We start from the raw sequence: 23,850 nt of genomic DNA, 5'->3' as shown, positions 1-23,850 counted from the left end.
CAATTGGAGCATATTTTATGATATAATGCTAAGTTTTAAAAGCAGGATAGGTAAATTTTATAGACAGCATGATTACAACTGTAAAAATAGTATGCATAGGAATAATACCGATAGGAGAATATGTCAAAGTGCAGCCTTAGCATGTAGGCTCACAAGTGCGGGCCATGAAAATCTAGCGTTTGTTTTATTTGCTTCCTTCCCTCTTTCCACCTTCAACTTAACTTCATCTACAACTACCAGAGCATCTTCACTAAAATCACAATAAAAGAAATGAACAGACAGGGTCAGGGGCAGAGCTCTGCAGCTGAAAATCGTTCCTCACATAAACGATGACCCTTCTATTAAGAACTACTGAGTTCAGTTGATCCATCACCTGCAACTTTACTAGAACCAGATATTAAAATAAAGTTTACTAATATATGTTAAATATTACTAAAGGGAGATGTATATTACCAATAGCACACCTATATGTTTTCTATTCCCTATTTCTTCATAAACTTAATTCCTTTATGATGTGTATTCTGTTCTCCCTGAGTAATATTAAAACATGGAAGCAAAATGACCAGAAAAACTTAAATTTTTAAAAAAATATCCTTAGTTTTCATCCCATAAACCTCACAACACTGGGAAGAAATGCAGATGAAACCATCTTTATTTTATAGATATGCAAACTGAAGCCCAGAGTTTTTAAAAAAAAACTTGCCCAAGGGCAGGGAGCTAATATGTGGAACCAGACCCAAGACCAGAACTCATAACGTCTGATTTTATTTTGGTGCCTACCCTTTCCAAAACAGCAGCTGTTTTTTGTCATATGTTCAAGTTACACCATCTGTGCTATGAAAGGCCTACCCATTCCTTTCCTACCTCAAATGTACCACTTATTAAAGCATATTTTGTTGTCCTCTGCATTTCTTGCAAACCTCAGCTCTGTCTTCATAAGAGAACTTTGGCAGGCTGGTCTCATTTACAAAAACTCCTTACATAAAATCTTGAAAATGTTTCACAATGCCTACAAAAATATGCATGATTGACTGTTTGACCCTGCGGGGTAAAGGAATGAATGAATAATGGCACTGATTCCAGAGACAAACCAACAATGCCCTTACTTGTGATTTTGACAGGCATTCTTTTGGGGGCCTCAGTCATTCTGGAATTTTTTTTTTTTAAGTTTTGAATAGTTTCTAGGTTACACTGATATGAAATGCCCTGTGGTAATTCTTAAGATATTAACTGAATTCATTAATTGTAGACTGGTAGTTGCCAAGATCAAATAGTAACCTCTCTGTGTACTCAAGAGGATTGGGAAGGAAGGTTTAGAATATAAGAAAGAGCTGTTGGGCAAAGTATGATGGCAGAAATAGATAGATTCAATTTCAAACTGTTATAGCTCTATTAGGTGAATGGGAGGAAGGGAAAGTGTGAGTGCAGGAATGGGGGGAGGAACCAAAGGAGTTGTACGAAAACCCCAAAGGAGGAGTAGAAGAGCACCGAGGGACTCGAAAGAAAGTCACATCTTTACCTTCATCTTCCATATTGGAAAGCCAAAAGATAATATCTAAAAGTGCAAAACCAAGAAAGAGCAGCGTAAACAGGATTTTAGAAATTCAGAGGTAAACACCCAGAAAAAGCTAAACTTGGGGTGGTGAACACTACACACTGTACAATATATAGATGATGTATTATAGAATTATACACCTGAACCCTATATAATTTTATCAACCAATGTCACCCCAATAAATTCAATAAGTATATTTTAAAAATAAAACGATAAAATAAAACAGAATAAAAGACTTGACAACTGCTTCTGGAGAATGAGACTGAAGTGGAGAAGCACAAAAAAATTGCTATTTTTTTTTCACTTAAAATCTTAAAGCATTTTTGGCTTTTCAACTATACTCATCTATTATTTGGATAAAAATTAAATTGAAAAAATCTAGCATTGCAAATATCGATTTTTGTTAATTTGGTGCAAGTTATTTCACAGTAACATTTTTCTCATTTCTGTGAAAAGCCACAGGCTGACTCCCCAAAAAGTACACTACAGAATGAAGAGCAGTCATTAAAACTTCGCAGCACTGCTAACTGTTCCTTGCCACCTTCTAACCTTTTGTAAAAAAAAACAAAACAACAACAACAAAAAAACGAAGGCAGAGGTGGATGGTGCATGGGGGAGAAAACCATATATCCAGCTGCCAGAAGGGCTTCACCCACCAGAAAGGCAGCTCCCCCTCTAGTGGTCCAGCTGGGGCCATTCTGGGCATCCTATGGGGAGAAGGATACCTAGCTCAGAGTCTGAGAGCCACAGCATCATGCATATGCTCCCTGGTTCAGCATCTCTTGGTTACTCTCCAGGCATCAGGATCAGGGCAGCTACACCTGAGGTTTACAGGTTTTGGACATCTTTCTAGAGCATTTAGAATTTTCAAAACATCAAATGTTGTGGCATTAAAAACAGAGTAAATAAAGACCTTTAAGTGGGTAAAGAAGACTGAAAATTAGTGTTTCTGTTTTTACTTCTAAGTCCAGTTTAACTATAAATACTATTTCTTACAGAAAGAAATGTCTCGATGTTCTCGTGGACGAAGGACGCGATATCCTGCCAGTCCAGAATGTCTCCCAGCCAGCTGTTCTGACGGTTTATATGCATCTTGTGTCCTTTGTGCCTCCCAGAGTGCGTTACGTTCTATGGAAAAAACAGTTCAGACGTGAAACCTCCATCTTAAGCTCAAGAACAGAAAGTATAAATAACCTCTTTTGTTTTAGGTCCACTTGAGCACTGTAGTGAATACAAAAAAGTGAAAAACTTTGCATTATTTAAGAAATCAATTAAGAACTCCACCTAAAGACCTAAAAGATAGTATTTTTCTGTTAATATGCTAGTTACTGAGTCTCAGCCTAGCTTGAGTGCTTTTCTCCTCAGTACATTTGTGGACACACTTTACTCCTCAGTGTATATTCAACTGTACACAAACACAGCATTTACTTTTATTATTTCCCCCCTTTTTAATCCCTCTGCCTTTTTTTTTTTGCTCTCTCTCATTTTTGCTTTCTTCCTTCTTTCCTCCTCTCCCTTATTAATCTTCTGTACAAGATAAAGAGGGCAGAGGGAACAGAAAGAATATGAAAAAAAGATCACCTAAAACTAATACAATGTTATGTATCAATTATCTATCAATAAAGCAGTGGGGGGAAAGAATATGAAAAAGAAACAAGAGGGGAGTCTAACTTGTCTGTCTGGAAGAGAACTGCATTGGCAGGAATGCAGGAATAACTAGGTTTGAAAGAGCTATGAATAAAGAATTTCACCTGTTTATTTTTTTTTTTTTAACACGGCCACTAGAAAAACTAACATTAGGCGGCTTGCGTTACATTTCTCCTGCCCAGAGCTAGTCTAGATGGTGAGATGCTGTAGATGATAACGAACAGATGACAAAATACTGATACAGCAGAGGGACTGGTGGACTCTGCCATGGAGATTAACCATCAATCACTTTGACTTTTTGTGGCCTAAGGTTTAAGACCCTGTAGCTTAAAAATGTCAATAAGTGAAATTCCAGTATTACGAAAGTCCTACTTAGTCATTGGGTCTATAAAATAAAAGGACTTTATTAGTTTACCATTGAAATCCTTAGCTAAAATAACTTACCTTTACAAACCAAGAATGATACAGTCTGTCCCAAAGTTCTAGTACCTGCTTTTCAATCACAGCAGTATTGTTCACCTTATCTCCAAGAATTTTATGAAGCTGGAAGAAATACAGATATAATCTGATTTAATATTCCAGGCAATAACCCAGTAAAATGAATACATGCTGGGTCTTTACATTTGTTCCAAATCAAACTGAAATGCTCCAGACTATTTAATTGCCTCTAGCCACACAATGTTCTTTTCATAAACTTTGCTCCTCAATATTCCCAGTAAATTTCCTCCCTCTCATCTTTTGCTTCTTTTTTCTTTCCTCTATCCTTAGGTCTCAAGGAGAGTTACTTCAAACTGTAAAAGAAGGGTACAAATAAAGCCATGACTACGGGCATCTCTGATCATATCTGCACAGAGGAAAATCTTTCCATGTGACCCCAGTGCACACCCATTATATTGAAGTCTCATGTTACATTTATCATATTATTAAGAATTGCCACAGAACTGTAAGTGACATTTTAGAACCCTAGCTATAAACGCAAATATGCCCGTTAGTTCTCGGGTCTCAGAGTAAGGCATTTCACCAAACCTGAATAGGATACATTAAATTGATTCTTGGCTGCCAGACAGTTAAAGGGCATCTTAATCTACATGTTATTGCCTCCTACTGGCCAAACACCTGAACAGCCGTAGGCTAATTCCCCCAATCTGACAATGGACTCTGTACCAAACCCTGACCCTTTGAAGTGTATATCTCTGCCTCGCCTCAGGACAAGTTGTGTTAATAAAAAGCACGGGGTCCTGGGGACAAGGAGAACCCAAGACCTTAGACTTAAGATCTTGGATGTTAGCTCCTTTAGCTAAGCTCCTCTGACCCCCAATGCCTTACAAAATTATATTTCGCCTCTGGACTCTTTATTAGTCTCTGAACTCCTATGTAATCTACGCACAGCCTTCTCCAGATTGCTGAACCCTTCTTGATGCTGGGAAAGAACCTCGGCAATACACAATATTTTCCTTATTTCTAATAGTAAGATAAATGTGCAAGAGTCAAAGGAAATGAGCATTTTTAATGGTTCTTGCATTGTTAAATGTAAGGATCATACCAATTAACACTTTCCAACATTGTCTAAGTCAGTGGTTCTCAACCTTGGCTACACATTAGAATCACCTGGGAATCTTTTTAAAATCCTGATTTCTGGGCCTCATCCTCCAGAAATTCTGTTTCTTTGTTATGGGGTGGGGCCACAACATTAGTAACAAAGAAACAGAATTTCCAGAGGATGAGGCCCAGAAATCGGGATTTTAAAAAGATTTCCAGGTGATTCTAATGTGCAGCCAAGGTTGAGAACCACTGGTCTAAGTGAACCAATTTTCCCAAAGCCTTATGGATAACTGATTTTTAGATAATTTAAAAGGTGTGAAGTGATAACTGATTATTTATACTTTTCTTCTTTAGCAACAAGAATGACCATTTTCCATTTTGGTTTTCAATGTGTATTTCCTTTAGTGTGGCCTATTCATACCTTTTGCCCACTTGATGCTGGCCTTATAGATGCTTAAACCAGTTCTTAGACATATTTGATGCAAATACATCTGCCCAATGTTGTTCTTTATATTTAATTGATTTATTCAAACACAACTCTGTGAATATCAAAGCCTTCATCTGTTCATCACATTGTACAATTTACAAATGGCTTTCACCTACGTTATGTGATCTTTACAACAACTCCATGAGTTAGACAGAAAATAGTTTTGGCATCACCTTTATTCATTTGAGAAAACAGATTTAAAAAGGATCTATGACAGGCTCAGAGTTACACAGACAAGTGGCAGATTCAGGATGAAAAGTTCTCTCATAGTCTTTCAACTCAAGCCTATATAACCTACGGACAAAGAACACCTAATAGAGCAAATTACCCGAAATAATTAAAAACCACAATTACCCTAGGCTAACTTCCTTTCATTTCTTTAAATGTGTCTTTTGCATAGTATGACTGTCAAGGACTCACAGACTTCCTATTCCCAATTCTTTCTGTCACTTTCCTATCAGCCCGTGAAGTCTCCCTGGAACCAGAAGAGTTCTACAATTTAGGTTACTGACAGCCCCTTCTCTAGATTGTCGGCACAGTGGCCTTTACTGCAATAAAGAACCATTTCTAACTGGCATCTCCTTCAGCAGGCTCACTCCAAGCACGACAGGGAATAACTAAAATACCACAACTATAACAGTAAAGGAGAGTTCAGCACAATTTTATAGCATGTTATAAAACTGGGAAGACGGGGCCAAAGCGCACAGAGTCTACTAACAGGATCACGGAAGCACACATACTGTGGGTGGGTTGTGACATGCTCTTTGCCCAAGAAGAACAGTAAAGCATTAAGGGCAGTCACAATGCCATTTGAGAACTGACTGACTTAAGGCGAACAGCCTCACCTATGAAATGGGGATGACAAGTCAGTACTCATCTTGTGTGAAGCCTTAGCTGGCCAAGTCTTCCTTGAAACATTTTCTTCTCTAGGCCCCTGTGACACACAGTTTGGGTTTCCTCCTACCTCACAGGCTACTCCTTCTGTCTTCTTTGCCCCTGAGAACCTTATTTGACTACCAAGCTTAGTGATCATTCCTTCCTAGTGCACAAATAATGAGTCAGATCCACCTTGAACAAGAAGCAATGGCCAACTTCTGAGCTTGTTCAGGCTACTAGCACTATTCAGTATGATCATGCAGAAGGCTAATTTCACTGTATGTTGCTTGTCGACTTGTAGATATAAACCTGTTTGCAAACGGAAATTATGCTTTATCGAAGCAAGAAATCACTGCCAATGAAGAACTTGCAAAGAGAAATCCACAAAGAGAGGCTCTTCCCTTACCTTGTGGGTTATCCATTCTCGTCCATACTGATACACATTGTTAGCTGCAGAATTGAGGGCTCTTTGGACTACCTGAGCCTCAGGAAGCCAACTAATTTAAATAAATAAAGAAAGAAAATGAACAATTAGCACACTTTTAGTGTACTGCACCCATAACTTTTTGAACTTGATGTACTTGAACAATCAGGAACTGACAAACTCCTGAACAGCCATTAACACAGAAATACAAATGAATCACACACAGGAATCCTGGACTTACAGGCCTAATTGGCCTAATTCTAATATTCGGGACTTATTTTCAAGCCTTCCTTATCTATTGTATCCACTTCCCCCACAACCTCTCTCTCATTCTGCTCTGCCGGGTTTCTCTGTCCCTCCAGTCCTGGGTCACCTGCCTTGTTCACACAGCACCAGAGGAAGTAGTTCTGGGACAATGATTGTCAGCACCTGGAATGCACAATGGTGGTTTTCAAACTGTGGTCCACGGACCTGCAGCATCACAACTGCTTAGAAACCCGGCCTAAACTCAGACCCACTGAAAAAGAAACTCTGGGGCTAGAGCCCAGCAATCTGTATCTAAACAATTCTCTTAACTGCTCCTCACAATGTTATGTACTAGAGATGCTGACATCCACAAATTGGTTTGAATCTTTAATATTAACGAGTTCATCATACACTCCACAGAAACAAAATATTTGTGAAGCTTTTTGCAAATTTTCAGTCAGTTCAAGTACTTCTCAGCAAGTAAAACTTTAGAGATACTTATAAATGTAATAATCTTACAGTATAAGGATCTGAACAGGAAATTTGAATCTCTAAAGAGATGTGATTTAGGAGAAATTAGTTTAAGTAGCTTTTAAATTACTCTAGGATTTACAGACTTAAAGTGTTTTGAAGGGTCTGTTGAACACTTTCAATTATATGGTACTACATTTTTATGGGAAAACTAGAGCCCGATGCACGAAATTCATGCAAGAGTAGGCCTTCCTTCCCCTGGCTGCCAGCACTGGCTTCCCTCTGGCACCCGGGACCCAGGCTTCCCTCGCAGCCCTGGCTTCGTCTGGAAGGCCGTCCGAAGGACGTCCAATCCAATTAGCACAGCGGTTCTCAACCTGTGGGTTGCCAACCTGTGGGTCGAGACCCCTTTGGGGGTTGAACGACCCTTTCACAGGGGTCGTCTAAGACCATCGGAAAACACATATATAATTACATATTGTTTTTGTGATTAATCACTATGCTTTAATTATGTTCAATTTGTAGCAATGAAAATACATCCTGCATATCAGATATTTACATTACGATTCATAACAGTATTCATAACTGTATTAAAGGATCGTAGCATTAGGAAGGTTGAGAACCACTGAATTAGCATATTATGCTTTTATTATTATAGATTATATCCTGTAGAGATAGTGTGAGGATCTGTAGAGGCATCCAGATAGATCCTTAATGACTAACAAACAACTATTAGGCCTGATAACAAGTCTTGCTGGTTTCAGTGGAAACACTTGTCCAATGTACTCACACAGGTGTCATCACAGCAACAGATAAGTGGAGCTATCCTGAGGCCACGTCAAAGACATGTGTGTGTGTGTGTGTGTGTGTGTGTGTGTGTGTTATATGCAGTATCAACACTACATGGGCCACAAACACCTGAGCAACCTTGGGACCAACTGATTGTACACCAACCACAGCAGTGGTTCTCAACCTTCTGGCCGTTTAAATACAGTTCCTCATGTTGTGACCCAACCATAAAATTATTTTCATTGCTACTTCATAACTGTAATGTTGCTACTGTTATAAATCGTAATGTAAATATCTGATATGCAGAGTGGTCTTAGGTGACGCCTGTGAAAGGGTCGTTAGACCGCCAAGGGGGTCTCGACCCACAGGTTGAGAACCGCTGAACCACAGCCTCTATGTTGAGCTCCTTCCTTAGGATAGTCACTACCTCAGTCAATCACTAATTCTACTCTGAGTGGAAACTTCTTACATTTTGGACTGGCCTGCCCTCACCTTTCTGGGTAAAAGTTAATCTATTTCACAATATGAACTTCCAAGAGAACAGCCCCAACAATTATACAGAAGTAAAGGGAACTTTCTAACATACCATGTGGCCCCTCAAGTTTTGATATACCTTCTAGTCAGTAGAAAGTGGGTTCCAAACTAATAGAATTGTCCAAGACAAGAATTAAGATGTGATCTGACTGCATTTTCTTTGAAGCTCTGCTAGGGTGACCCTACCCTAAGTCTTCTAATTTATCCACCAGCTCACCAAGCACATCCACAGGAAGTCAGGGCGCCTACACAGGACTTATAAAATGTGCTCCATATTGGAAGAAAGTATATCGGATGGATTCTTAACTGTATCCCCTCTAGGAACATCCAAGAATTTCTCACAAGGTCAATCGCCTTCATCAGGACAGGAATCTACTGAATACTGAGATGTGCAAGAAGCCATTACTATTAATGCATATTCGTCCTCACTAATTAGCTGCAAAAGAATCAGACCTTTCATGAAACAGCTTTTTAAAACTCTCCGACATGGAATGGTACTTGATCAGAAACACTGGATGTGAGGGCTGACTCTGCTGGTAGATTATAATTTCAAGTTCCTTAACCTTCAATCCTATTTCCTCATCTGTAAAATGGATATAATCTCTTCAACCTACTGCACAGTCACTGGGAGGAAGACAGGTCCCAAAGCAGGTGAAAGGACTTTGTAAATTATAAACATGCTATGAAGTGTAACTCTCAGTTCAGATATAAGGTATCATTTACTATAAATTGTTTCCAAAATCTTAAGCACTTCCCCACCAACCCCTCTCCCAGATTACATGCAATTCTTTTGCAAAAATGACAGCATTCATCAAAGCTTTAGCAAACCCTATCTTTTCTCTTCCAAGGCAATGCATCAATGAAGACTATTTCATGCAAACAGATACTGAACCGAGGTCATCCAACTCTATTTTTGTTGTTGTCAAACAATATTCTTACTTTGCCCACTCAGGGTGATTTGCTAGAGTTTCATTAATCAAACTACTTGTGACTTCAATCATGTGCACACTTTCTTGATGTACCTGCATCACAAATGAGATAAAAAGAATCTCAATAAAAAATAAACCCAACTAAACATTTATTCTTCTACATTTATTTTTTCTAATTTTCTATCTATTTATTCTCCCAATTATTATTGGAGCAATATTTTAGAGTCAGATAATTATACATCTTAGTTGCAGTTAATTTAGAAATATGCACTGAACAGCTGCTACATAATATCTATCACACACACTATGGAAAATAAAATGTACATAATAGGTCCCTGCCTTCAAGAAGCTCAACAATTTACTTAAGCAAAAAATATGTAAATAGATACATACAAATACACATATACACAATAATATATAAATATAGTTCACGTGTGTATAGTGTAAGTATATGTGTAATACATATTATATATATTTATATGCAGTATCAACACTACAAGAGATTAAAGAATTATAATACAATGCAAGATACACAGGCAAATATAAGCAATTGAATAAGGTTTCTGAGTAATAAAAAAAACAAAACAACAGAAACTACTCCAAATTTACCTTGCCCAATAATCAGCAAAATGAGGGATTAAAAAAAGGAACAAGCCAATGTCAGGAAACAGGCTCTATATGATTTCACTTTGTTTAAATTAGCATGCTGAGCATATGGTTTATCCTAGTGAGTATCCCATATTTACTTGAAAAGAACACGATTCTGCTACTGTCAGGTCATACTAACTGTTTTTCAAGGCTTGTTTATTCTTACTAATTTTCTACCTAGTTACTCTCCCAATTGTTGCAAGAGGAGTATTAGTCAATTCCTACCTATAATCTTTGATTTGTCTATTTCTCCTTCTAATTCTGAATATTTGCTTCATGTATTTTAGAGCTATCATTAGAATATACACATTCATAATTGTTGTATCTTGCTGCAGTACTGTTTTATCATTATTTGTGTGTAGTGAGATTTCTTGTTTTAATTGCTTGATATTAATATAACCACACCAGATTTATTATGTTTATAGTTCTCATGGTGTATCTTTTTAAAAATCCCTTTACTATCAAATCTTTTAATGCCTTTGAATTTAAAATGTATCTCTTTATAGATACCATTTAGTTGGGACAATGATATTCATTGATGAGATGAAAGAGGAGTGTTAAGAACTGAATGTCTGCATTCCCCCAAATTCATTTGCTGAAATCCTAACCTCCATTGTGATGGTTAAGAGGTGGGGCCACTGGGAAGTAATTAGATCATGAGGGTGGACCCTTCATGAATGGGGTTAGTGCCCTTATACAGTACAGGAGACAGATGACAGTTCTCTCTGCCATATAATGATACAAAGAAAAGAACAGCCATCTGCAAACCAGGAAGAGGGCCTTCACCAAGAACTCAACCACGCTGGCACCTGATCTGGGCTTCTGCCTCTACAACTGTAAGAAATCCTTGTTGTTCGAGCCACCTAGTCTATGGCATTCTGTTATAGCAGTCTGAACAAAGAAGGGGAGAGGAAATGTAAGCTGGAAGGACCTGCAGAGTGAGAAGTAAAAACCTATGGTATATCAGCAGACAGACCAATGAGGCAAGAAGGAAGGAGCTAGTCAAAAAATTCTGATCTAGTGAACAAGGTACTAACTAGATTAGGAGTCATAAGACTATAGTTTTCCTATTGACAGAAGAAGCCACTTGTCCCTCTGTATCTCAATTTTTGTATCTGTATTTACATCTGAGGATTTGATGATAATAAAATAATAATGCATGTAAAAATATACTAGGTAAAAAAATTCATGGCAAAACCAGTAATACAAATTATGTTATAGCAGTTATACATATTTACAAGCAAAATGACATTTTCCATACTATCAGCTTCTTATCCATACTACACTTCTAACAATTAAGAGTTTACTAGTGGTAATAGTAATTATTGTACTCTACCTTTGCAGTCAGGAGTAGGGCTAAAAGAAGGGTTCCTATTACTAACAAAAATATGATGAAAATGCTAATTATTTTGTCTAACATCTTCTCCAACCAGATGATAATCTGCACAGAAATAAAAGAGAGGATTACTTAGCTGTAAAGTACAACTTAATAAAAACACATATGTATTCAAATATAATGAAGACAAAATAGGATATTCAACACTGCAAAGCAAACTATGGAATAATGACTAAAGCAGTGAAAACTGTAAGCAACTTTATAAAATTAGGTATTAAATTATTGCTGCTACTAGTATATAAAGAGCTTTTTATTGTCACATCTAAGAAAAAGCAGTCAAAGTGAACATAATCATTATGACTGAACTGTCATATTATGGTAATTTACATTTCAAATTATAATTTACTAGAGGCCTGGTGCATGAATTTGTGCATAGGTGGGGTCTGGCCAGCCTGCCCTGATCAGGGCCTATTGGGCTGGGCCGGCTGGGGGAAGGGGCTGTAGGCGGTTGACCAACCCTCGCTGCCTCCTGATCGAACTCCCAGTCGAACTCCTGGTTGAGGGGACAATTTGCATATTAGCCTTTTATTATATAGGATAATCTGGTAAATATTTCTAAACAAAATAATGATAATCAATTAGCTGACCTCAAATCTTTTGAAATTTTACTGTCAATTAGCAAATATAGATGACTTTAGAAAAAGTGTGACTTTTATAAAAATAGGTCCTAAATTATATATAGATAAAATAGGAGCAAATTAAAATAGAAATTACTTTCAATATATGTTTCCCTTTTGATATCAGTAGGATTACAAAACCAATAATAAAAGCCCAATGTTACAGTAATGATAAATACCCATCTCAGAATAATAGTTACTCTGGGTGGGGAAAGGGTCAGGGAGGGATACAAAATGGGCTTCAATTATATAAGTAATGTTTTATGAAGTTGGAAGGTAGTCTCATGGGTATTCTTTACATCTTTTACTATTTAAAATAATTCATAATACTCATAAAAATCTGGTATTCTGCTGGAAATTTCTATACTTTTTTTATAATACAAGCTTTGTGACAAGTTATAACTGACTGCAAATAAAAAATAATCATTAATGTAGTGGTTATTCCTAAATCAATAATTAAAATTATGCTCTCCCTCAATGCTATTTGACATTCTATTTTGAGTTTAACTTTTCTCATTTTCCACAATCACAAATAATCCCACATATAAAAATTTTTATTTTCAGAATATATCATTCTGATAAATGTATAGAATTCTTGCCATGCAAAGCTAGTATTTAACATTTCAAAAATACAACCAATTAGACTGGTGACTGCTGAAACACCACATTGCAACCCTCAACTCTAACATGAACTACAATGTTGTGATTAAGTTATTCTTCACTTAAATCTGAAATATGCTCTCCAAACAGTGAGTTAAACATCCAAAAGCAAAGAATGGTTATTAAAAACAACAACACAAAATAACATGACTTCTAAAAAATTAATTTCCATTCAAGGCTCACAAGCTTGCATTCCCTTTATCTTTCATGAAGAATCCTGTCACTAAGAGATCAATGCTACAGCAAACTCAAAGATAAAAAGTTCATCTTCTATCTTGACTATTACAGCTTCAAACAGAAGAGTTAATTTTCAGTGCATGCCACCAAAGCATGGAAGACAATGCAGAGATTAAAAAAAACAATAGTAACAGGTTTCTAAGATATGGAAGGTCAATGTCATATTTTTAATGTAAGTTCTAAAATCAATGAAACTGAAGAGTTTCACAATCAGAAACCAACTCTACACATAGTTCTTGAGACAACTTCCTGAATAAAGGGCTAGTATTATATTACTCCTCTTTGTTCCCCAAAACCTAACAGTGCTCAGTTAATATATACCTAAATAGGCAAGCATAAATAAAATAATTTCAGAAATAAGACCAGATTTGTATTCACAAATTATAATTTCTGAAAATAACTTGAGAGCCTCCATTTTTTTTTTTTTAGAAAAGTCATATCCTAAAATGCATTTTTAAACATAAATGATGTTCTATTTACAAAGTATAAATATCTAAATTTAGCCGTAGTTGGTTTGGCTCAGTGGATAGAGCATCAGCCTGTGGACTGGAGGGTCCCGGATTCAATTCCGGTCAAGGGCACATGCCCAGGTTGCAGGCTCGATCCCCAGTAGGGGGTGTGCAGGAAGCAGCCCATCAATGATTCTCTCTCATCACTGATGTTTCTCTCTCTCTCTCTCCCTCTCTCTTGCTCTCTGAAATCAATAAAAATATATTAAAATAAATACATAAATAAATAAATGAATTTATGTCTGGGTATTTTTAACATATAAACCATGGAATATTCACAAACACATTATGTACATCAACATTACAAAATTAAATGTTATATTTTTCAACCGGGGTAGAATTTTCCTATCACAAGCTGTATACCTAAGGGTGGGAAAAAATCCATACTAAGAGTTACCTAAATAAAAATTTATATTCAAGGAATAACAGTAAGGGTTATCTGTTTCATTCAAAATTTAAAATAAAACCATTTAGGAACCTCAATTCATAAGCTAAAAAAAGTTGGAGGAGCTTCTATTCACATTATGGGTGGTTAAGATTAGATTTAAAAACAAAACAAAACACAGGACAAAAAGAGACAGCAAAAGAGAGAGAGAAGCCCTGGCCAGGTGGCTCAGTTGGTTGGAGTGTTATCCGATACACCAAAAGATTTCGGGTTTGATTCCAGTCAGGGCGCATACAAGAGGCAACCAATTGATGTTTCTCTCTCTCTCTCTCTCTCTCTCTCTCTCTCTCATCAATTAAAGAAACATATCCTCAGGATAGGATTAGAAAAATAAAAAAGAATAAAGAAAGAAAGAAAAGTCAAGAAAAAGAAGAAACAAATGTGGAGAGGGGTTTGGTATACAGAACAGAGGCCCAAAAGAGGAGAAAAAAACAAAACGGATACAAAACTTATATGGAGGAAAAGAATTCCCTGAAAGAGTGAATGAATGGAGCAAAACTCACAAGGAAACAGAAACTCAGACACAGAAAGAGAAACACCAGAGGAAGCCATGGAGAAGGGGCAGGTGGAGGAGAAGCCTGAAGGAATGCTGGAGGTGCTGTCCCATGAGGCTGACCCTGCCCTTGCTCTACGTTGGACAAAGGAAACCACACCCCGTCACCACTGCCTTGCTCACGGAAATCGCAGTCCCTAGAACTTTCCCCAGTCTTCGAGGCTTTGAGAAATCATTTTAGTGGTTAAACTTTATTTTCTAAAAGGGGAAGAGAAAAAAATTTTAAGTGACATTCTGGGTGTTTCAAGTGTAAAAATTAAGAGATGTTGGTGAATTTATAGTTATATCAAAGACACTCAAATTTCTAAACTCACTGGCCTTATTTATCAAGCTATTAAAAAGTGTCCTGCCACTACTTACGTTTCTATTCTATCATGAATGTAGGTTTTTATGATGCTTTCTTTTTTTAACTAAATTAAGCCTTGAGAAATCGGTTGCAATTTTAGTTAACCGTAAGATTTGTCCTCTTTCACCCTCACTTCTCATTTTCCTAATTCACTCCACTTGAGCTCGGAATACTAAATACCCAATGCTGCAATTTCCGACCTTGGATGTCATGTAATGAAATGATCTTCAACTTATTTGAGTGCTTTCCTGGAGCACACACTCTCAGAACTGCAAGCAGTTACTCCAGCTCCACACCAATGCTTTATCTATGCTACATGGCATCAGCAAGGAAAAGACAAAAGCTACTTAATCTCTTAGGAATCTTTTAAAACTCACTCATCAGCTGGAATTTGGCTCATGAATTAGGTAATCTAACTTTAACTTTAAATCAAACCTAATGACTTTAGGTCTCCTTTCGTCTTTTGAGGAAAATTTCATTTCAATATATAGGTTGTCCCCAACAAATGTATACACACACTTTGAATAATTATAAAGGCAATGTTTAGTAAAATACATTTCATTTTCAAAGTTGAGCTATCAGATGTTAAAGTATATACACATTTTGGGGGGACACCTTACATATACAAATTAGGAAAATACATTTAAACCACTGCTTTGATCAAAATAAGAAAATGTGACATATGTTTGAAGCACTATCATCTGCCAAGGATTACACTCATTTACACGTTTTGTAGGAAACAGGTATATGCATCCATACGTGTGTGTGTGTGTTTATTTGTGTAGATGTACGTGCAGTTGTGGTGTGTATCTATTTATACTCCACACAATGTTTATTCTCAATCCAAAGTTTAGGTCAAAAGTCTCCCCTTTCCCGTTTCAACAAATTGAAACCCTAATCTCTACATATAAAAGTGTCATTCGGACCTATTTCCAAGTACCACGTCTTTCTTAAAGTATTTCTTAACAGTATTTCCACTAAAAACTTTTAGTCTTATTGTGTTTAAACATAATACATGTAAATGATGTCACCTTTTGCTATCTGTCCTAAGTATTGAATGAAATTACATCTAGAACTACTTATGCAGACCTTGTTAGAGGTATAGCTCTCCTAATATATCTGGAGTTATTAAAGTTATGGAAGTCTTTAAAAAATGTACCTTTAGAATCCCAAGCCAGTCATGGAAACCATTTACCACAGACACAAACTATATCTTGGGAAACATGAAATTAGACTTCACAGAACATGACTACCATCTTTTTTAAGTTAAATATAAAATTTTGGGATACTAGTCAAAACCTAAAATTACCAATCTAGGGAATTACACAAATACTTCACAGATTTATCTTCTGAAATCTTCCTGTGTCACTTATTGAAAAATTAGCAACAAAGAATTCTCTTTCCTTTTTAGTAACTGATTGCCTATGTGCCCTCACACATCAAAGGAGACTAGAGTATCAGGCTAAGCCACATTATAGGGCTGAAAAAGGAATGGAAATCACAGTGGACAAAAGGAATATAAGACAGAACTTCTTATACACACTTGAGCAAGGAGACACTACCAATATCCTCAATAAAATAGCTTTGGGTTTTTAGCAAATTGTACTGGGACAGTCTCAATGCTTCATGACCTTCCATAGCTTATCATTAGAACTTTAATAACAAAAACTTAGTTTGACATACGGACAGAAAGAGTGAGAACAGAGATACAGAGAGAAGTTACAGAACTGAACAGCAAAAACCAACATCCGTGTGTTCATTTACCTTCTTATTTAGCCAGTGCCAGAGCTTGGGGATGGGGAGTAAGGTGAGAGAGAGAAGATAAGAACAGTGGAATATCATTAGAGAATGCAATAACAGTATGAAAAGAAAAGAAAGTCACCGAGAGCATGGGGAGGAAATTATCCCAAACAAAAGAAAAGCTAGAAAGAAAAAAAAAAACTGCATTACAAAGATATAAATCGAATGAATGTAGTATTCCTTTAAGATATACAATGATTATAGTGATGATGATAAGCACAAGCTTTGCTGGCAATTCAACAATTAAAAATACATAAAATAAGCTGAAAGCTTGTAGCCTTAAAAAGCCACACCAAATTCCAAAGATGAGAGTAATAATTAAGATCCTTTCGCATATCACGCCCCAAAAGGATTTTTAGTCCCTGTATAAACCAATTTATGTTCCCATAGTACATTTTCATTGAACTCTATAGTTGCAGTTTTATAGTATTAGTTATTTCACATGTTTTAAAGAGAAAAAACATTCTAGTGCTCATTTGGAATAGAGGACACTTGGATAACAGCAGGCCATACTAAGATTCTGTTACTATATGGTATATTTCCTTCCATCCCAATTTCTTAGGCACACATTTTTCTACAAAAAAGCAAAAGCATTACCTTGCTTTTTTTTCACATAAATGTTACTTCATCCAAACCCCACAATATTTAGCACTATAGTAACTAATGCTAGTTAGTGGACACATAACCTAAAAATCGGTAGACAGAATTTAGAGCATTATTAGTGCTATAAGAAGTATAAAGGCTAATAAAAACTGTAATTTCATCAGTGACTGTAAATGCTCTTTGCAGCGTTTTCCCTGAAGTATACCCAAAGCACGTTTAGGTATTCTTCAAACAATCCTCTGTAGATGAATCATTTCAGAAACACTGGTCCAATCAATTAAAATTAATAGAAACATGAAAAATAGATTTACTCCCAAAGCAACAGCCCATACATTTTATTATACTAGACAGAACATAAATTTGGCATCAATTATAATTAAACAAATATTCAGTTTGCAATAGCCATTTATTCTGATTGTTATACAGCAGAAAAAGCCAGTTTTATTCATTTTACTGTCTCTGTTCCCTAAGAAAAACAAATTGGCAAACAAATTAGAATAAAAATGACAAATTTTTACAAGGCTACCCCATAACAAATACTTTTAGATGCCTGGAACTTCAACTGACACAACTGTACAGTTTTCCTAAATAAAGGGTTCAAATACAAGTACATGAGAACGCTGAAAATAGGATTTAGTCTCTATCCTGACAGTGGAAAGACAAAGCATTAACTGAAAATAAGATACCCTCTTTACACAGTTGGACGTGCTGAATCTGTTCTCATAAGATAAAGCTTCACCCTAACACAAGGAAGATGTGATAAATATGCTGAAATTTATGCAAAGTCTTAGATTCGTTCTTAAAAAGTTGAAAAAAAAAATTAGTAACAACACAAATAGGCAAATTACGAAAGAAAAATATAAATATCCAGTAAGTATGGAAAAGGATGGTCAGCCTCATTTTTAATTTTTAAAATTTCAAATTAAAACAACAGTGAGATACTTCTTTGTATGAAACTAAAAAGTCCTTTTTGTTGCACTATAATATTCCTTGGCAAGGGCTCAAGGAAATACATATTTTCACATGGTGCACTGGTGGGAATTAAAACTGACAAACTTTCTGGAAGACAGCCAGGCACTATGCAAGAAAATATATCCCCTGCTTCTCCTTTGACCCTGGATATTTCAATAAGCATTTAAAAGATTCACTTCCTCCCCCTTGACACACTCCAGTTATTATCCTCACCAATACCTACGCTGGTTTCACTTAACAGCATTTCTCAACCTAAGTCATGAATACACCAGTTAAAGGAAGTAGTTACTAGCTTCTGTGATAGAGTCCAGCTTGCACAGCATAGCACACAAAAAGACCTTCCCGATCCAGTCCCACCTGACCTCCAGGCTTCCCTCCCACTAAGCACTGTTTCACAAAGCCCAGCCATGACCAGTTCCTTGGCATTCTCTAAGAATTCATGCTGTGCAAGTCTCTGTGCTTTTGCACTGTCCATCCATGTGCTGTTCTTGCCACGTCTACTCCTACGTGTGCTTCAGAATTTGCCCTGGCATCACCACCTCTACAAAACCACCCCTCTCCCATTACCTCACCAACACTGAGTCACTTTTTTGCTGAGTACTATCACTATATCTTGTACATATTTTCCTCCACAAATCAGAACTACTAACACTTGCATAGAGGTTACTGTGTACCAGGCTCTGATCTAGGAGCTGTACATGTATTAACTCATTTAATACAAACCACTCTATGCAGTACATGCTCATACACTCATTGCATTGATAAGAAAACAAACGCACAAGAAGGTTAAGAAACTCATCCAAGGTCACACAGCTAATAAGTAGCTGAACTGGGATCTGAAACCAGAATTTGGACTCAGAGTCCATGCTCTTAACCACTAAACCTCTGACTCTAACCACTGTCTCTACATTTTAATGGACCGCTGTCTCTCCCTACACAGAAATTCTGCATCTAGTTTTCTGTTGATTCATCTGTTTTTTCCCGAGGGCTTAACACAATATCTGACACACGGGAATTACTGTAAAAATATTCACTAAACTGAGCCACTACCTGGCTATAATTTTTAGGCAAGTCACTTAACCCTCTGGATTTCAATTTGGTCCTTTATATCCTATCCTTATATAAACCATAATTCTAAACTTTAAATTCCACCACAGAATGATATTTAAATTCCAGTATAAACACCATAAAATGGAATATTTCAGACAATGAAATGGATAAATTCCATTAAAACAGCCCAAGTTCTCAAAATACATTACCTTGCTATCAACTTTTAACAAGAATTTCCCAAGTCCGACAATTGGCCATGGCGCTAGCGCTTCCTGCCGGTCCTTCAGGAAGCGCTCCACGACCCGCCACCACACGGCGCAGCGCTTCTCCAGGAAGTCCACGACTCCAAAGTGAATGACAAGCTTTTTGAGTATCCAGACTATAAAGAAGATAAGAAATACATGTATGAACAAAATGCAGATTACAAGGTTATCACAGAAAAAGGTCCCTTAGTTTCATGTGACCCTTTTAAAACAGTAGAGCTAGTATTTAAGTCAAGATTGATTTAAAAAAGGAGAGGAAGGAAGAAAGTTCAAGGTATTCCAAAATGATGGTATTGGGACAAGCAACTTTTCACACAATCCCCACTTGCTCCCACACATACCACCTTCTTTGTGGAGTCTGAATCCCGGAGGAGTCAGGGATTATTTTACAGCCTATTTTGATCATGAAGATTTCAGCGACTACGGCCCAGGCCCCTCACACCATACCCCTTCTGGGGTAAAGAATACTAACCCCTGACATGTTCTAATCTCCTTGGCTATTATAGTTGCTGTTGCCAAATTTTGTTCTTTTCCTGAGATTTTTTGTTTAGTGACCAGAAAAGTAAAGGTATTCCACCCGCATCATGATTTTATACCACTTCAGGTAACGTTTTCGTTTACGTTCCTATTTCTTTAAGTGATGTTGTGCTACACATCTGAATCTTTTACCAGGATTCAGGAGAGAAGCAGGCTGGGGACAAGCAGGGCTGTTACAAATGGCCCGAGGCTGGGGACCATTCACAGACCACAATATGAATGTGCCCTCTGCAGTTAGGCAATGCAGCGGCCCTTCGCGCAGGGGGTAAGCTTCCTGTAAAGGCCAACTGAGAAGGTGGTGGGACTAGAAGGCTTTATTTTTGTTTGACAAAAAATTAAATTCTATGTACACATATAGCACATGTATCATATCAAAATGGAATCCTATGGCTTTTCATAAATCATTAAACTAGGTCTTTGTACCTGAATACCATGGTAATTTAAGGCCCACCTCTATTGTCTTGTCCTCTCTAAAGGTGTCTTTTAATCATGGTATTCAGGTACAAAGATCTAGCTTTAATGATTTTTGAAAAGCCGTATGATTCCATTTTGATACAAAACATATGACATGTACATATAACTTAATTTTCTGTCAAATAAAAACAAATCATGATTTTGCATACATTATAGTTCTCAAAACCCACATTTCCACTGAATTAAAAATGGAATGTAAAATGCACTTCACTAAGAGCAGCTCTCAAAATTCAATCATAAAACCCTAAACCCAGATTGCTAACATTCTCCTCCACAGAAAGAAGAAATATTAAAGAGGAATCAAGTAACAAATTTCCAAAATAATGCTTATTTAAATGCAGACATATGATCATTTAATTTAAAAAGAGAGTAAAATGATCCCAAGTATTAAAATTTAAAAGGAAAACATTTCAACAATAAGATGTTAATTAACAGTCACCTGCAATGGGCACTGGCAGCAGCTGCACGATCCACAGGTTCAACCAGAGCTGGACGGCAATGATGGCCCAGACGAGGGTCACGAAGTAGAAGTCGCTAGTTTTCTTCTTTCTGGGGAACGCTCCGATCTCAGGCCTTTGCCTGCGCAGCGTGGGCGAAGGGGAAGAGGGCGAAGATGAGGACAATGTTGGAGGGGGTTCGCCTCTGTCCATGGTTTCTGAAGAGAGAAAGAAAAAAGAATTACCTACCATCTTAGTCCACATCAGCGAACAGTAATACAGAGTAACTGGCTAAGCTACTCTATTTTAAGCCTTCAAAATGGACTCTAACAGTATGATTACATTGGGTCAAAAAAAAAAAAAAAGATTTCGATGTATGTTTGAATATGCACTGAAAAATATGTGATGAATTAACAATACCGACATGTTTACAGCTAGGGAAATTAATTACATTTTGGGGGGGTACTTTATACTATTTAAGCTTTTTATGATATATCTTTATTAATATAGACACCATTTAAAAAACTAAAGAAAAATATAACAAAATAGCTGAGAATTATAATTAATCCATGAAAATTATTCAAACCATATGCAGCAAACATTAACGTATATAAACCCTACATTTAAAATGTCCTCTGTTTTGTCCTCTAATATAACTTGATATTAGATGCACTTATATAGATATTTCTGACACAGTGTGGCTTTTCATTGTCATTTCACCTAAAATGGAGCCAACCTCTCTTACAAAAAGAACCCAGGACTTTGAAACATGTGTTCCTCTTAGAATGAGACATAGAACAAGATTTCTGGGGGTTAAGGAATTTTCAAATAAAGGAACTCATACTAAATTATTTCACATTATGCACTATTTTCTAATAATGCAACTACTGTGTTTTAATATAAGGTTATATTATTTCTGTTTCCTAGTTTTACCAACACATACCATATGTATCAGAAATCATACAACTCTTAAAGCAGTATTACTTAGTATATACTAGTGGTCGGCACACTCATTAGTCAACAGAGCCAAATATCAACAGTATAACGATTGAAATTTCTTTTGAGAGCCAAATTTTTTAAACTTAAACTATATAGGTAGGTACATTGTTATTAACTTAATTAGGGTACTCTTAAGGCTTTGGAAGAACCACACTCAAGGGGCCAAAGAGCCACATGTGGCTCGTAAGCCGCAGTTTGCTGACCACGGGTATATACCATGATGATGGAAATGAGTAAGATCCTAAAACTTGTATTTTGCCTGTCATAAATAAAATTTAATGACAAAAGTATGTCATATTTCAGGAAGTCTAGCAAAAGAAAAGAAACAAGAACACCCATAGACCCAGCACCCTATCTGCCCCATGGTCTTCCCAGTGTTGCATAGTTGTACCATGTTCCACTTACCCTTGTCCACATTCTCCCTTCAGCTGAATGTCAGCTCCAAGAGAGCTAACACCTTGTCTGTCTTGTTCTCCCTCCACTGAAATCCTAGCACATAGAATAGTACCTGACATATAGTAGGTATTCACTAAATATTTACTGAAAGAATGCCTTGCCTATTGTTTCAAAATTTTCATAGGCAACTACACAGTAACCTACTCAGTGCTCTATCATAATTTCCTTAGTGTTCCTTTTAACATTAAATGTTTAGTTGTGAGAAAATTTTTACCACTGATAGAACCAGCACCATCGTAAGCCAGCCCACCTCACAGAACTAACATTCTACCCTGAGGTTTGGGGCTAACGCCAAAGCTAGTTATAATATGCTTCTGTTTGACTGTGCTCTCTGAGTATCTTTCTAATTTGGAAACTTCATGTTGGTGGATGTGGCAGACAGAATAATAAGTCCGTAATCAAAACACCATCTTCTCTTTGAAAACATGATTCAATGTGCAAGAAAAATAAGTTGTCTTACTATCCCAAATGCCTTTTTCTTAGCTGACCCCTTCATTCCAGGCTTTTCTAAAGTCAATTCTTCAAGAAAAGCTCACTAAGAATATCCCTAAACTCCCAAACCTCTGGCTCTAATGGGCCCTTGGCACAGGCAGGGTGGCCTTTCACATTCCTGACCTCCACGTGAGCATGGTGACTTTAAAGCTGATATAACCCTACCAGCTGGGTCTCTCGGGAGTACTGAACTCAGAACAACCACAGGGGTCTGTTTTAAGGGAAATGGCCAATATATTAAGAGCATGAGGCATGCAAAGCAAATGTTGAGAAGCAAGAAATGCCGGAGAAACGGTACAAAATGAAGAATCAAGAAACCTAAGAAAGTAAATAATTAAATATATTAAAAAAGTGACATGTGAGAACAAAGATGGGGGGGAGGAGGGGCGCGGATGTAAAAATAGGAATCAGAGAGAAAAATGAAGGACCAGTAGGTAGCATTTTGTAATGCTAGTCTTTCTTAATTTTATATTCTATGTATATTTCATTTTCCAGAATAATTTTGAAGGCATCTATCTATATAAAAGGCTAATATGCTAAGTGTCTTTCCCTCCATCCAGGTAATGATGTCACGTAGCAACGCCCAGCTTCCTCTCCCTAGCGACAACTAGCCTCCTTGCAGTTTCTTCAGCCCAGGAACACTTTAGCCAGGGGGAAACATTTTACACTTTAACCAAACATCTGTGAAGTGTTTTCCCGTGCCTCATCTCATTTGATCCTCACAGAAGTCCTGAAGTAGGTAGATAGGAGACTTGGTGGAATCCTATTTTCTTTTCATTAGCCAGAAACAGAGATTTAGAAAGTTCAGGAACTTTGACCCGACTGAAAAGAAGTAAGAAATGGTGGACCTTGAAAA

General features: G+C 36.9%; 1 protein-coding gene across 1 annotated transcript in view; it reads right to left on the bottom strand.

Moving 5' to 3' along the window:
• Positions 1–23,850, bottom strand: part of TMEM245 (transmembrane protein 245) — a 67,482-nt gene that overhangs the window by 27,591 nt on the left and 16,041 nt on the right. The window contains exons 5-13 of the mRNA XM_005859783.2: positions 21,050–21,265; positions 19,546–19,715; positions 16,676–16,699; positions 11,485–11,589; positions 9,511–9,593; positions 6,514–6,604; positions 3,647–3,745; positions 2,552–2,683; positions 1,520–1,555 (exon numbers count right to left, since the gene is read on the bottom strand). Coding sequence (XP_005859845.1) covers positions 1,520–1,555; positions 2,552–2,683; positions 3,647–3,745; positions 6,514–6,604; positions 9,511–9,593; positions 11,485–11,589; positions 16,676–16,699; positions 19,546–19,715; positions 21,050–21,265 — 956 coding nt within the window. The remainder of the gene's footprint in view (positions 1–1,519; positions 1,556–2,551; positions 2,684–3,646; positions 3,746–6,513; positions 6,605–9,510; positions 9,594–11,484; positions 11,590–16,675; positions 16,700–19,545; positions 19,716–21,049; positions 21,266–23,850) is intronic.

Source organism: Myotis brandtii, unplaced genomic scaffold (genome assembly GCF_000412655.1).
Source record: "Myotis brandtii unplaced genomic scaffold, ASM41265v1 scaffold13, whole genome shotgun sequence".
NCBI classification, from domain to species: domain Eukaryota; kingdom Metazoa; phylum Chordata; class Mammalia; order Chiroptera; family Vespertilionidae; genus Myotis; species Myotis brandtii.
This window is presented reverse-complemented; position numbering and strand designations above follow the sequence as displayed.